Source organism: Hoplias malabaricus, chromosome 15 (assembly GCF_029633855.1).
Source record: "Hoplias malabaricus isolate fHopMal1 chromosome 15, fHopMal1.hap1, whole genome shotgun sequence".
Classification (NCBI taxonomy): domain Eukaryota; kingdom Metazoa; phylum Chordata; class Actinopteri; order Characiformes; family Erythrinidae; genus Hoplias; species Hoplias malabaricus.
The window spans coordinates 20,952,706-20,968,854 of NC_089814.1; the positions used below are offsets into that span (position 1 = coordinate 20,952,706).

The following is a 16,149-nucleotide window of genomic DNA, read 5'->3' on the forward strand; positions in this document are numbered from 1 at the left end:
CCCTGTGCTTGTTCCAGTTTTGCTACTCAATGATTACAGCCATGACGCCTGATTTGTGTCACAAAGTTCACACATACATTTTCTTTCCGTCAGGCACAAGGATAAGGATTCTGACTTTGTCATCCTTTGTGTGGACCTCAAAGTGACCGACCCAGTGTGTGATAATGCATGGGCAAGTTGGGAGTCAGTAGCAAAGTCAGCAGAGAAAGTAAATGTATGTTTTCCTCCAATTGGTGAATTAATATTTTTAATGTCTTCCAATTTTCATGGAGCTTAGGATCATTAGTAAATATGCAAAATCTCTTTTCATTTTGTCACTTCTTCTGATGCAGAATTCAAACAGACCGCACTGGGGAGCTTGCCTGTATGTTTCAGCAGTGGACATGGAAGAGATCAGTTTTACTTTTACAGAACTACAGAAAGCTGTTGGTCTGAGGTAAGTTATATGAACTAAACATGCATTTAGGGATGTCCTCTGTCAGCCATTTAGGATTGATGCTACTTCTCTACAGAATGAAGGAAGTGGCACTGTGCAAAAGTCAGTGACACCTGATAGAACGATAATAGCTAAAGTAATTTTTCTGAAAAAGCTTTAAGAAAAAGAAATTAAAATCAAATTAATATTACGTAATGATTGAGTAAGCTGACATATTTCCCTAGCTAACATTTACTGTTGGCTTATGCTGCCAATACTTGTTTCAGTTCACATTAAAACCCCTCCTTGCTGTATCTTTATCTTAGTTAACAGCCTCTATGTCCAGTGATCAAATGATAAAGACAGCAGTGCAGCTGAATTTCTGTAGCAACAACATGAGCAACATGAAAATCATTTTCTGCTATCTTTAAGTTAATCGGTAAATATCTGATAATCTGATAATAGCTTAAACTTGTGGGCTGCGGTCGTATACAGCCAAATATAGTTACCTCTGCACCTCTGTGAAAGCACAGAAATGTGGACTGACAACTATTAACTTACCATAAGGCATGTCTGATCTTCATTATCAAGTCTAGTAGATCGATGTAAGCTGTCTGAATTTAAGCTTTTTCCTCCCCCACCCACTATTTCTATGCTATTGCCTGGTATGCCTATAGACTCTGAATATATTATCAGTGCTGTCTGGCCTGGGCTCCTCACAGCAATCACGTAATGTAAAATCAAGACAAACAGATAAGAAACTAAGTTGTATGCTTGGTTGAATGATGTACTCAGAAACGTTTCAGTTTCAGGTTACTGGATTTTAAGACTTTTTAGATGAGTTGGCCACTTTGAACTCTGTCAGCTTTTTAAATTTCTCAAATACTGACGCTTTAGGGCACAAAGCAAAATCTGTTGCTTCACATGTCAGTGCTGTGTAAAAAATGATCTCCATTTCTGTGAATTTTTAGTTTACTGCATCATGTGAACACAGCAGCTGTCCTTCACGTTGTGTAAAAATATATTGAAGTATGGACCAATAGAAATGCTTCAAAATGACTTGAAATGAAATCTTTTTACATTCACTTCTATTGAAAGTTAAGAAGGTTTCTTTCTTCTCCTGTTAAGTTACTATTTTGGGAGAAATATTTTAATTGGACAGTAACTATATATTTGTTTTGATTTTCAGCGGAACTAAATATTGTGCGTTTGGACCCAATTGTCTGAATTATATTATATTTATATTTTAGGGTTATCTCTTAATCAATCTTTGAATAATAACTGGTGATTTATTTAAAATGCCATGTTAAAGCTTTAAATAAAGTATGTGCTGATCCTCAGTATCTGTCTTGTGCTGTTGCAGTGTGAAACAGTTTTTTAAACTGGTGAAAAAGATGGATGAGAACATGGACACCATTAGCCCTAAAGTGAATTCTGCACTCTCAAAACTTGAGAAAAAATATGAGGTGTCACTGGCGCTCTATCAACGATTTGTGAAGTAAGGTATTTTTGTGATTTTTGCTGATTGTTGTTCTTAAGTATGAGAATGTTAAGGCTCTTTTCACACCAGGTGTGTTACCTGCTCATTAGTCTCTTATGTTTATTAATAATTTATATTGGAATTTTCTCCTTAATAAATGCCTACTACTAACTTGTAGCTACAGGTGCAGTAAGTCCTAAGCTAAAGGCTAATGTAAGAGATTACACATTCCTTTTCTTCTCTTAAGAGCTAACATTAATATGCTTTGTCAGTCTGTTTTACCTATTTGTATTATTTGCCATCCATTTTTTAAAATAATTTATATGTGTTAATTTCATGTTATTAATTGCTACAAATTCATTACTTGCACGGTTTTACGCAAGTTGATTTAGCTTGTAAATAAATTACAGCTTTTTTCTATTTAAAATGAGCATGAATAGCTGTAGGGGCAGCATGGTGGGGTCCAGGGTTGTGGATTTGAGCCCTGCTCTGGGTGAGGTCTGTGAGAAATTGGGTGTGTTTTACTCCATCTTCGTGTGGGTTTCCTCCGGTTGCTCTTGTTTCCTCCCACAGTTCAAAAATACTTGTTGGTAGGTGGATTGGTGACACAAATGTCCTTAGGTGTGGGTGAGTGCGCCTTGCGCCCAGTGATTCTGGGTAGGCTCTACACCCACTGCAATCATGCACTGGATAATCAACGAAGTAACGAATGAATGTTTGTTGTAGCCGAACATATCTTAGAGTGCAGGTAGAACAACAATAAATACATACATTAAAAAACAAATTAGTTCAAAGCAGATTATGTTGTAATTTCCCAGTTGTAATGTTGGATGACCAATGTGGTGACAAACTTTTACATAGGATATTTTTAATGGCCTGCCACAAGGTTTTATTTATTACTGTATTTTAACTGGTGTTCCTTTTGATCACATCATCACTTTGAATGACAAGGAAACATCACAGGTTCCTACAGCATGGCTCTCTGATTTGACTGGTGTAACATAGTGAATGTAGGTGACTTCTAGCAAATAGAAATTTTTTAAATACTCTCATACGTATTCATTATATATATAGTATTGTTTTTGGCACACATTTCAAATTTGAGCCACCGTTCTCAGTGGAAATTATTAATATATATGTATTTCTGTATATAAGTGTCATTACTGTACAGTCTATATACAATGAACCGTGTGCTAGGTTTCTGAGTAAAATATTACATTTTTCCACTAACCCATATGCTTCCTGTTTGCTGCACGCTCGTTCATTGTACTCGAGAAAATCACATGTTAGGTGCACACTGTGGTTTTAACCTGCTGTGCACTAGATGAGTTTTGATGTGTGGTGTAAAACAGAGTGGAAGGAAACCTTAACACGCTACTCAACTGACCCATGTATCAGAAGCTGCTGCTAAAAGTGAGAGTATTTTATTGGGAAAAAAAACTATTATGTAAGTCTCTGTACATGAACTTACAGAGCCAGTGTACTTGATAACAATCAGTGGGAGAGTCAAGATTATTTAAATAGGGCAAACATTAAAGGAATTTAATATTTCAGGAAACCTCAGGATGTGAAGACAATGTAGGTGGAAAATACACTGACTTGACCAGTGTTTGCTGTAGGGTAGTGTGAAGTGTTTTTTCACTGCAGTGTATCTTGCTGTTACAACTGGTTAATACAGTTTTATTATGGTTCTATACTAATATTAAAATACAAACTATCTGACCTTGAGTTCCAGTTGTCACAACTGTAGTGATCCTTGCATCCAGGAGACTAGACTTGTCTAATGTCTCCATAAGCAGGGATTTGGCTGTTTAAGGAGCTTAGAATCAAGACTGCTAACATAAACGATCCAGAGGTTTTATAGCTTTAGCCTTAAGAGGTTGTTCTTCTTCATTAAAGCACTCTTTGATTTAAATATGATGCATTCTTTAAAAAATAATAATTAAAATGTTTGCATGAATATTTCCGCTGTTTAACTATGATTTGGTTGACCACATTTTTCCACCTTGAAGGCAACAGAATTCCTACCGAATGTGGCATTCTTTTGAATGTCCTGGCAAGCGTCTTTACAGAGCCAGCTGGCTCGAGCCCTTGTCTGTTGTTTTGGTTATGATGTTATTCAAGTCAGTGAATGAGCAGATAACAGGCGCAGTGTCAGGGTTTTAATAAATGCATGTGGTCAAACACCACCTTTCCTGCCTGTTGTTATGATCAGGAGAGATCATTTTATTGGGTTTAGATTGATATGAATTTTGTTTTTAGCAAATGTGTGCTGCACAGTAATTTAATTTACTAATTTTTAGTAAAACCTAGAAAAATCTAGAAACAGTGCAAGGAATGTTTTACCTTGACCTCCAAGAAGCCACATCTCTATCTTGTCACTTTTTGTTTCAACAAGGTTTGAAATGATGTCTAACATGATATCCTTTCTCTTGATTATCTTTCCCCTCAGAACATGTGCTAAAATCTATTCTGTGCCTAATGAAGAAGAGTGAGTAAAGTTTTAGTCGTCATTAAAGTCTTAATCATGTATGTTATGAACAGCATCACTAAAACAGATGCCTCTGCTGTTTACATTTTACCAAGGAGGAAAGAGCTTTTACGAAGTACCTGGACCATGTTCCTCTTGGCTAAAGGTGGGTCATTTTATTCAAATACCTAAGCTAAATGTATTTCTGTAGCAATAGTAGTACCACAGTATGCACAGTTCTGTGTCACTGATTCCAGATAATCTTATTTATCAGTAACAGAATCCCTTGCTTGTTTTTACTGAATGTGTTCCATTGAATGTCTGCATGTGCTATTTCCCCTCGCTTCATATTTCCAGAGGATGTGCAGCAGTCCATCAATCCACACTTCCATCTTATATTTCATGCCTCTCTGTTATGCCTTCTTGATTATGCAGGAAGTGTTCTGCAGATGGAGGATGACCTGGTGATAGCCTTCCAGTTACTTTTGTGTGTTCTGGAGTTCTGCACCAAGCGCTGCCCGTCCACATTTCTTCAGCCTCTTTACAGTGAGTGAACTGGTTCGATGTGCCAGGTTTTGATCAAGTATTACCCTAGTTTTAAAACAGTTCAACAAATATTTATTCCAATTTGAATTTACATAACTTTGTATAAATGGTTGATTAAAATGAGTTTATTAAAGTCTGTTAATCTGTTCAGCATTTGAGATAAGTTGCCCTCTCTTTATCATCAGAGATAGCAATTGGTGCAACAACCCAGAGCCCTCAGACTCGGACTTCAAGACGAAACAAAGCCAAACCTCGTCCCCCTGAGGTGGATGCACAGTTGCTTGAGACTCTCTGTAGGGAGAGTGACTGCAGTGTGGATGAGGTCAGAAAATCTAAAAGAATACATGCAGAGTAGAGAGCTGCAATATTTTTAACCAGGTGAAAAATATATATTATTAAAGGAACACTAGGTAAGATTTGAATTTTTTTTTTTTTTTTTGCTTCTGGGCCCCCCACCCCTATTTTAGTTCACTTTTATAGCACTGTATTGACATCAGCGCACCATGGGAGAGAAAGGGAGATGGTTTCCTACCCTTCTCCAAAAGTTACATGGTGCAGTTTCTGCAGTGCTGAACACAGAGTAGCAGGGGCACTGTTCCCCCAATTATAGGACAGTAAAGCATCACCGTGATTTTGAAGCTGTAATTTTAATGTAAAAATATTACGTAGTGTTCCTTTAAGGACCAGTATGCAATAATTGCAAACAATTACGGTTCATATACTCACTAACTGTCAAGACTCAAGGTGTTTGTCGATAATTTGCTCTTAATTACAGAAGCAATTCTTTTAACATATTGCAGCAATTCTTAAATTGCCTCACTGACGTCTTTTGATCATGATTCTCTTCCTAAATTGCAGGTAAAAAACATGTACCAAAGCAGTTTCTGTGCCTTCTTGGATTCCATGATCTTATCAGGATCACAGGAGCTCCCATCAGTAAGCACCTTATTGGAATTTTATTATTTTATTTATTTTTTCCATATGAAATGCTTTGCGTGTTTTATCAGTTGTTTGTGCAGTTTTTTGTTCCCTTGAGGGTCATGTAATCACTGCTGGCTGATTACATTTGTTGTCTGTTAAATTTGCTCTTTTGTTCCTGCTTTCGTCGCTGGAAGTTGTTGTTTTCTGTTGACAAGTTGTTTCTAGAAAATAGGAGAGGAGACGTGAAAAGTAGAGATGAAATGAAGTTTATTTGTTGCGCACGGATCTCTTCCTAAAACAAGTCTGAAAATTTCTCTGTACAAAACCCTTTTAAGACAGGGATCCTCCCACCTTTAGCCACACCTCATCAATTACCATAGCAATCAGGTTAACAGACCCTAAAATGGTACCATCCAAACATTTGCACACTGTTGTGCGGAGCAAACGGAGTCAGTGAGCTCCATGCAGTATTTCAGCACTGCATCAGGAGATGGAAGAACATCTGCTTGTATTAGGGACAAATGCAAATTTTGTGTGTTAGTTTGGCTACGTTCACACAGCAGGTAAAAGTGGCCCAAATCTGATTTCGTCACCAAGTCAGACTTTTTTTTTCTGCTGTTCCCACAGTCTGTATAATGTGACCTGTATCTAACATCAGTCTGATCACGATCCTGAACTAACTCGCATGCGCAAAGGACGATGTTTCAGGGGATGACCAGAAAAAAATGTCTGTCTGTTTCATACAAAGCACTTTGATTTTTGAAATGAAGGAATGAGATCAGACTGTGCAGCGCTGTATCACAAAACCTCCGTTTTATTTTTAAGCTCTATGTTAAAGACTGTAAAGAATATTAAAACATGACCGGGTGTTATTTTCCCAATTTCCCGGGTCTCTCACAAACACGTTGTCTCCAAAGAGAACTAGACGAGCGCCGACATGAGTTATATATTTCTATGATCCATATTTTTACAGCTTCATACTGACATGAGCAATATATCTTGTTTGTTTTATAAAAACCCATTATGTAAATGTCCATATGTTTTATCTTCTCATAAATGAAATACAGGAACCTGGATTAAGGAGTTTCACACATTTTTCATGTCCCATTATTATTTACAGAATAAAAACGCTCTAACCAGTCTGTTCCCATGTCCTAAACACCTCAAATTAAGACGAAAGTGCTTTGGATTGTAGTCCGGAGATCATTCTCAACGACTAGAGTGACGTAAAAAGTCACAAGAAATCCGATCTGGCCGTTCAGACAGAGTCGCTTTGCCACAGATCCAATATGGGTCTGGTCCCAATAACATATATGAAAGGGGCTCAAATCTGATTTTAAATAGTCAGATTCAATGTGATTTGTGCTGTTCACACAGCCACAAATATGACACATCTGTGTCACATATGATGAAACAGATCGGATTTGGGCCACTTTTACCTACTATGTGAACGTAGCATTGGATTACAATTTGCTGTAGCAGTGGAAATTGTGTCAAATTTTGACACTGCTTTAGCTGCAGCATCAGCCATAATATTACCCCTGGTTTTTACCGAGTTGGGGGACCTGTGAGCTTTTATTTTAAACACTGCAAGTTTTGCTGGGAGCTCAGAAGCTGTCATGAGTTCTGAAACCAAAGAAACATTCTTAATGGGAGATCATGCAGCTTTTAAGAAGCCATGTACTACTTCATAGCTGTATCTGGAGTCTGTATAGAGTGTTGCAGTAACACCAGATGCCAGTATGAAAGCCTTAGTAAGGGCCACTAATTCAGCAGTTTGAGCTGAGAAATGGTTGGGAACTTGGCCCTGTGCTACTACTGGATAAGGTGAACATATAGCCCACCCGGCCTGTCTGAATTCATTCAGCAATTCAGAAGTGTGCACTTCCAAATTAGGAGATGCAAGCAAGGTATCATCTATATTTTTTGCGAAAGTGGATTCTTTGACTGGACATTATGCTTCTGCCAAATGCCGCCTTAATGCCTGATCATAAAGTGTTCAACTGTAATGCAGCCCTTTGAGAAAACGTGTCCACTGATATTGTTCACCTTCAAACTGAAATGCTAACCAAGACTGACTTGATCTTGATGTAAAGGAACAGACCAAAACCCATTAGCCATATCGGTTTCTGAAAACACAGGATGTGTACTTGGAACCCCATCAAAAACACTGCTAGGATGTGCTACAAAGTGTGTAATACGTTCAGTGTATGTATTAGCAATGCGATAGTCAACTGTGAGGCATCATTTTCCTGATGCTTTTTTTACTAGCCAAATTGGAGAGCATGAGTTATTGTGTGCCTTAATCAAAATTCCCTTTTCCAACATTTCATTAATAATTGGACGTTTTCCTTTGCTGGCTTCACTAGAAAGTGGACATTGTTTAGTAGCAGGAGGCGGTTTGCTTGTTAGCTAAACAGATTCAATCTCCAATAAACCACAATCGTCTTTATTTTTTGACCAAATGGGATGACTTGTGATGACTGGATTTGATACCTTAGGACAGAAAGCTTAGGTTTCTCAATCTCAGAATTCAGTTTCATATTAACTGAACATTTAACTTAAAAATAGCATGAATTCCTAATTGGAGGTGATTTAATTGGGGGTACTTCTAAAGGCAGGGAAATTGATTAAGGACCAAAACTGGTTCTGTTCTACAGGTGTTAAAAGACTCTCCAGTAATGACAGTTGCAGTGCTAATTAAAGGTAAACTAAGAGCTTTAGCCATAGGTGTAGGCATTAATGTAGCTTGTGCTCCTGTGTCTACTAAAAAATCGCATTGCTGATCGTTTACAGCAGTTTTCACATAGTCTATTGTCTTGTTTATGTGCAACCAGTTGCAAATAAGCTCTCACTACGGACATAATCAGGTTCAAGGCTTGTGATTCTGAGTGTGAGAAGCAGGCTTTAGAGTGGCTTGTTGAATAAGCTTGAGTTGTGAAAAAGTTTCTTCCGCCGAACTCTCCTGATGCCTGTTTGAATTAGCAGTTTTCCAGAAATCCAAATGCTTTAGTTTGTATTCCCTTTCCCAGTGTCCCTCTTTACCACAGTAGTGAAAAATACCCTCCATTTTATTATATGTCTTCCAGGATTGCTGCTAAACATTATGCAAGATAGCAGATATATGTAATCTCTCACTGGAATACTTTCTATATGCTGCTAAACTCTCAGACAGCTCCCCTACTGCTGTTGTACGCCATTTGGATTTTAACAGAGGCAAAATCTTCATGTCCTGAGATAACTCATCAGCTCATTGTGCAACTGGAAACTTTTGAATTAAGTACTTCTTCAACAGAAGTACACTCACTAAATCCACCATGCAACATGTAACATCAGCAAAACATGACGTATACTTGTTCACAGATTCACCCTTTTTATGATGACAGTCTACTACTTTAAACCAACAGACAGCGGAACCCATGGCTTCCTTTAAAACCATTAACATGCCCATATTGTACTCTGACAGCCTTCATAGACTGAAGCTTATCTACATATCTCTCAAAGTATGACTCTAATCAGGCAACTATATCTGTGGACACACAGCCAAAACATCTAACGGATGTAGAGAGTACAATTTGATCTTACGTGACATAAGTGTCATAAAAGGACCCAACCCCATAACTTTCGGATGGCTAAACTCTTTAAAGAGATGATCAATTTTTTCGGGAGATAGCTGCATGTGTTTAACTGTTATCTTCTCCTCGTCTTCCTGGGTTTTCACCTGTTTAATTACAACCAGGGCAGTTTCCAACACTGAGAGGTTAAAACCCTCTTCTTCTTCACTGTCGCTGGAAGAAGATCCACTGGACTCTTCTGTCTCTCTCTTAAAAGCATTCAAAGATGGATATTGATGGTGTTTTGTAGCTTTCATGTTATTGCTTATCAGTCTGCTTCCTCAAAAACAAAGCAAACAGTTGTGAGTGGATCTAATCCAACCCTAAACTGGTGGAAATAGGAAACACCTAAATCCAAAGCAAACACCATTGCTTTTGTAAAGACCAGAAATATATTCACTTTCTACACCTTCCTAAGATAAAGGTTAGAAACAAATCTACTCTGAAAACATAAATGCCGTAAACAAACAAGCAGGTTAGGAATAGACTTAATCCAACCCTGAGCCAAGATGCCGCCTTGAACTCTGATCTAGGAACTGGTGGAAATAGGAAACACATAAATCCAAAGCAAACTGTCAGGCCAAAAAGGCTTCCTCCTTTTAAGCCTGACTTAGCTTTGTATATGCCTTATTAAAAATCACTATTTCTATAAAAAAATCAATAATCACAAACACAGGTTTCAGGTTAAAAAAGAGAACAGGTTCATTACTTTATTCAAACAGGTTAAAGTAAAATCACATCAACCCGGGTAAATCTGAAAAGAGATACCAAAAAAGCATTCATAAAACAGGTTAAGGTATAGACATATTAACCTGGGTAGATCTTGAAAGACATACAAAAAAGCATTTGTGAAGCTCTCATTTTTATACAGTATTCAGGGGTGATAAGGATATTACCCCACCTTTTTCAAACACTCCATAGGCTTGTTAGTTGGACCCCATTACCCCATGGTAATTACATTATACAGAGGCACCAAGATGGTTGCATCCTGAAATATCTTAGAGTTGATGCGAGGAAGAGAGTGTAAGAAAAATGATTTACAACACATTATATCAGATAAATCAGAAGTAGCATATTTAACAGATTACAAGACATAAAGCTTCATTCATTACTGCCTAACATTGCACAGCTTACTTCCACTGTAGTACTCACTTTGTCTGTGTTTGTGTTTATTTTTGGAGAATTCAGATTAATTTTTTTCTGAGAAAGAAAGGAAATATACGGGGTTTTTTTTGTTTTGTTTTATGTTTTTTTTTTCTCTCTTCCCCTCTCCTCTTCTGTGTAGTCTTGCTTACATTTCCTTTTTTCTATTCAGTTAATCTTCAGTCCTGAGCCATGCTAATTTTGATGTTCAGCACCTGATAATTTAAAGTTTTACTGCGTACTTTATCTAGAGTTAACATTATTTACAGATTCATATTGCCAGTTAAATGCTCGTAAGCTTTCGTGTCCCTGACAGCTAAGTTTAAGGCCTGAGTATGTGCAGTGATGAAAATTACCTGATGTTAATGTTTGCTTTGAGCTGACCATCTCAGTGGTTACACCTGCTGTTGGAAACTGTGTTGAATCTGTAGGCATTGTCAGTTGCGTGGCAACTCTTAAGTGTTTATGGTGGCTTTTGGTCACCTTTATTGTTTTATGGACCCAGTGAGCCTTTTCACAAGGATTGGCAATATTGCTAATTGCTCAACCAAATGCAATTATGTGTTTAGTCTCACTCTTCAGTGAAATACAGTATATTTGTGTGTTTTAAATCAGGCTCACTTTTCCCCCCATAGGTTGAAGTTTTATCCAAAAAGTATGAAGCCTTGTACTATAAAAACAAGGACTTTGATGCAAGACTCTTCTTGGTTGATGATGAGACTCTAAGCCCAGGCAAAGTGGAAGCGTATGTACTAGTCATAATTCTGAATTTGTTGTAGCAAAATTATATACAGGGGTTGGAAAATGAAACTGAAACACCTGCTTTAAGACCACAATAATTTATTAGTATGGTGTAGAGCCTCCTTTTACAGGGTTCGCTCCTCCAAAACACCCCAAATTGGCTCAATAATATTTAGATCTGGTGACTGTGCAGGCCATGGGAGATGTTCAACTTCACTTTCATGTTCATCAAACCAATCTTTCACCAGTCTTGCTGTGTGTATTGGTGCATTGTCATCCTGATACACGGCACCGCCTTCAGGATACAATTTTTGAACCATTGGAGGCACATGGTCTTACTGGTGCAATGTGCAATTAATGTTGATTGGCCACCAGGCTGGTCCAGTTTAGCCATGAAACCTCCCACAGTAAAATGACAGGTGTTTCAGTTTCATTGTCCTGCCCCTGTATATTTATCTTTTAATTAAAAACTCTGCTTAATTACCCATATGCTTGCATTAATTATGTACATGGTCCTTTTTTCTGCAGAGTAAAAGTTGATATGACCCCCAGGAAGAATCATTGTGGCGAAGAGAATGTTCTCATTCCACCACAGACCCCAATCAGGTAGATGTTGTAATAATCTTTAAAAGCGCAATGCTATTTTAATGCTACTCTCTATATATTTCAGTGGAAAGGAAATACTTCTCGAATATAATTTTTAATTGAAGCAACCAAGACGTAGACAGAGATTGAGCACATGGGCTTCATTTGCTTCTGCAAATTATATCCTTAAAATTTGTTGGGGCTTTTATCAGAGCTAGGCACTGATATTTTGTGCCATGCTATTTCTGTGTTCCTGCTATGCTAGGCCATGCTTTATCAGTGTTCCTTTTTTTTCTTAAATATTTCATCTTTTTATTTTTCAGATCTGCTCTGAATTCTATACAGCAACTGAGGGGTGAACTTACCTCAGCTAGTGACCAACCATCTGCAAATCTCATTGTTTACTTTAGGGTAAACTCTTTACCAATTTTAAAATAACTAAAAACTAAAATAATAATAATAATAATATATATATATATATATATATATATATATATATATATATATATATATATATATATATATATATATATATATCACAATTTTTCACTCCACATCATTAATAAATAAAGTTAATCAATAATGCTGTATATTTTAGAACTGTTCTGTGGACCCATCAGATGAAATCACTAAACGGGTTGAACAGCTGAGTCAGATTTTTTGCCAGAAATTTGCTGCAGCTGTTGGCCAGCGATGTGAAGGCTTGGGCAAAAAGGTACCTAAAGGAATAATATTCAGTTTAAATGGGTATATTATGTAAATTAGGAAAACTTTCATTGTTTTAATTATTATTATTTTTTTTAAACAGCGGTTTACTCTTGGTGTTCAACTCTACTACAAAGTCATGGAGTCAATGCTGAAATCAGTGAGTTTAAATGGATTCGGATAAATTAATATATTTTTTCTCTGATCCTGTAACTGTTTTACTAATGACTTTTTCAATATTATTTTTAGGAGGAGAAGAGACTTTCTGTGCAGAATTTCAGGTAAAGATTTTAGTACCAACTACTAAAACAACCAATAGCTTAAAGTTAGACCCCTCCATATGGATACAGGTTTTTAAAAAGAAAGGATTTGTTTTTGTCTGCTTTTTGGCTTTCAATCCTCACAAAAAGGCTCTCCAATGTGCAGACATTTGAAAATGCTTGTCCTTGTGTACAATGAAAATGGATTATTTAAAAAAAAAAAATGCTCAGTCACTAGGCGTGCCTGTCTCTGGCAGAAATTCTAATAACTCATAAAACTTTATAAAATAACTCAAATAGCTCCTCATAAAACTACAATATATACACACAGAGATGGCACTACATTTTAGATTTCCACAAATGAATAATTATAAAATATGCTGAATTGGAAGTATATAGTGCACTATTAAAATCTAGATTCAGCAATTTCATGACTTGCATAGTGCACTACATGGGGAATATGATGTGATTTGGGATTAAACCGCTGTGTTTCTCTCATGCTTTGTAGTGTGTGAATAAATCTTAGTGTTTTCACACCTATAGTTCATTTGTTCTGGTCCAAATCAGTTAAGAAGCTTGTAATCTTGTAAATTTTAACCAGTCCTGTGTTTACCTGCCTACTGTGTCCAATATGAAAAGCACACCCTGGCTGCAAATGCCATTTAGCACCGACCTGCAGCATACGTCTTATTGTTAGGTTGGATCGAGATCGGATCATGTTCTCATCAGAAATTAACCAAGGGTGAAAACAAACCAGAGTTTGATTTAACTGGAATTAAAAAGTTCAGGTGTGAAAACACCCATAAAAATTTACTATGGCCCCCTACTGGACTGGCATGATAATTCAACCATTTTCGTAATCGTCTGGACAGGGATATATTCTATTTTTAAAAAAATATTTGGATCCATGTTGACAAGGCCTTAGTTGTTCAAGGACAATCAAAATGCATTAATATGACCATGACTGTTTCACTGTTGTGAAAGGTTATTTGATTAGAGCCCTAGTACTAATGCTGCTCATTTTCTTAACAGTAAACTTCTCAACAACGCTACATTCCATACCTCACTCCTTGCCTGTGCACTTGAAGTTGTCATGGCAACTTATGTTGGTAAGCTGGATTAAAGCATCTTGAATTTTTAGCACTATAAATAGAACAGCAAGTTAATGTTTTTGAATTAGTTTTAGTTTTTTAAGAAAACTTCAAATACAATTCAGTGAGATTTTTTTTTCTACCTTTGCAGTTTTGCCAAGAAAAATAACAGAAAATATCTGTCAGATAATTGAGTTACTTCAGTGACTTGTGTGATAACTCACTTTAGGAACTTCCCTGAAGAATGTGAACGAGAATGGGAATGAGACTGACCTGTGCTTCCCTTGGATTCTGGAAGTTTTCCAGCTTTATGCCTTTGACTTCTACAAAGTGATAGAGAGTTTCATTAAGGCAGAGCCCACACTAAAGCACGATATGATTGAACACTTGGGCCGATGTGAGCAGCAGATCATGGAGAGTCTTGCATGGAAAGCGGTAAGAAACATTTGTCTACCCACTCTGTAAGGCATGTGACATGCTGTGTGCTTAAAAGAAATGTGAAAGAACTTAATATTGTTCATTCTTTCCTGCTTTCTGCCTTTGCAATTAAGAGAATATTAGTGTTTGATTGTAAAACGGAATCTAAAAATGGAAATAATTCATTATTGTTCATTTTGCAGTTTTAGGGATGTACATTTAGCACACCTCTAGGCCATGGTATCAGATTTCGTATATTACAAACAACAGGACGCCACTACAAAAACAATCACACTAGTAAAATCATGTCCCAGATCTCCTTATCAGATTAAATGGTTTGATTTTATCATCCTTAGGCCAAAATTCTTCAGAAACATCAAGCTAAACTAAGCCTCTCGGACTGTAGTTTGTGACATTCACTATTCAATACTTTTGCTAATTTGTTAAATTGTTTTGTGGACAAATGAAAGACAAACCACGGTACATTACAGCCACTATTCCACTATTTCCGAACCAAACATTAGTAGTGTTTGTATCTCAAAGTTCGTTAAGTAAGGTTTCTGGACATTTTATCAGTAATGTTCCACTAAGCAAATGTACTTACAGAGATAACAATAATAGGAACTCCTCTGGAAATTCATTTATGTAAATTAGATATTTGACTTTCTGTAAAGCATGTCCAGCCTCACAACATTTGCAACAAATTAATGCATTAGTGTCCAAAGTATGGAGGGCTAAATTGTTTTAAACATGCATTTACTGCACTTCATAATTTGCCAGCAGTTTCTTTGTGCACTAAGCTGCCAGAGAAGTAGTAGATGAGAGGGTTGAGGCAGCAGTTAGTGCTGGCTAGAGAGAGCACCACAGGATGCAGAAAAGTCGTGGCTTTAGCCAGGCTGCAGCTGGGAACAACACCCGTGTGTGTGAGGGTGTAGCCCAGAAGGTTAATGTGGTATGGCACAAAGCAGACCATGAAGACCCCTAGCACCCAGTAGATGACTGTGAGAGTTCGTTGATGGTGTAGCTTCTTGCGGTGGGCCAATTTGCAAAGCACACGTGAGACACTGCAGTAGCTGAAGAATAGCAACATTGCAGGAAGAATGAAGGCTATCTCTACCATGCCCAGTGCGACCATGATTAAAGTGCGGTGGCGTTGTGAGGAGGGGTCCAACAGACAAGGCTGATCACTCAGAGAAGCTCCAGAGAGAAGGAAAGGCAGGCACAAGCTGAGGGCTAGCACCAGTAACCAGATCCCTGCACTCAGCATACGTGCTGTTCGTATTCGTCTTAGCCATTGCCACAGAGGGTGGACCACGGCAAAGTAGCGGTCCAACCCTATGCATGCCAGAAAAAAGATTCCCCCATATAGACTGATGTACTTTAGAGCGAAAGTCAGCAGACAGAATACTCTTCCAGGAGACCAGGCAACAGTGTGGTATCTGTGGTAGTAGTAATATATCCGCAGTGGAAGTGACACTATGAAGAAGAGGTCTACGACAGCGAGGTTGGCCATGTAAACAGCAGTGCTGCCCAGCTTACGTGGTGTGAGCCACAGATGGTGAAGGGCCATAAGGTTGCTGGCCAATCCGAAGCTGAAGATAAGGCAGTAGGAAATCTGGTAGTAGACAAAACCATAGCTGGAGTCCACTGTGCAGTTGAATGATGTTAAAGTGGTGGTCTTGTTCACCGGATCCATGACTGTATTACTGTTTTGTTTTTTTGTTTTTTTTTCCTCCAAGTCACTTGTATGCTTGGTCCCCG

The 16,149-nt window shown here is 37.6% G+C and overlaps 2 protein-coding genes across 2 annotated transcripts in view; one reads left to right on the top strand and one right to left on the bottom strand.

The window, feature by feature from the left end:
* The window catches only part of rb1 (retinoblastoma 1), a 32,657-nt gene that overhangs the window by 907 nt on the left and 15,601 nt on the right, over nt 1–16,149 (top strand). The window contains exons 2-17 of the mRNA XM_066646208.1: nt 94–214; nt 333–436; nt 1,779–1,913; nt 4,348–4,386; nt 4,482–4,531; nt 4,801–4,911; nt 5,097–5,233; nt 5,770–5,847; nt 11,225–11,334; nt 11,859–11,936; nt 12,239–12,326; nt 12,514–12,630; nt 12,724–12,780; nt 12,870–12,901; nt 13,913–13,989; nt 14,201–14,406. Of these exons, the coding sequence (XP_066502305.1) occupies nt 94–214; nt 333–436; nt 1,779–1,913; nt 4,348–4,386; nt 4,482–4,531; nt 4,801–4,911; nt 5,097–5,233; nt 5,770–5,847; nt 11,225–11,334; nt 11,859–11,936; nt 12,239–12,326; nt 12,514–12,630; nt 12,724–12,780; nt 12,870–12,901; nt 13,913–13,989; nt 14,201–14,406 (1,540 nt within the window). The remainder of the gene's footprint in view (nt 1–93; nt 215–332; nt 437–1,778; nt 1,914–4,347; nt 4,387–4,481; nt 4,532–4,800; nt 4,912–5,096; nt 5,234–5,769; nt 5,848–11,224; nt 11,335–11,858; nt 11,937–12,238; nt 12,327–12,513; nt 12,631–12,723; nt 12,781–12,869; nt 12,902–13,912; nt 13,990–14,200; nt 14,407–16,149) is intronic.
* Nucleotides 15,155–16,144, bottom strand: LOC136668675 (lysophosphatidic acid receptor 6-like). The gene has a single exon (XM_066646343.1). The coding sequence runs from the start codon at nt 16,082–16,084 to the stop codon at nt 15,155–15,157; it is 930 nt and encodes a 309-aa protein (XP_066502440.1). The 5' UTR covers nt 16,085–16,144.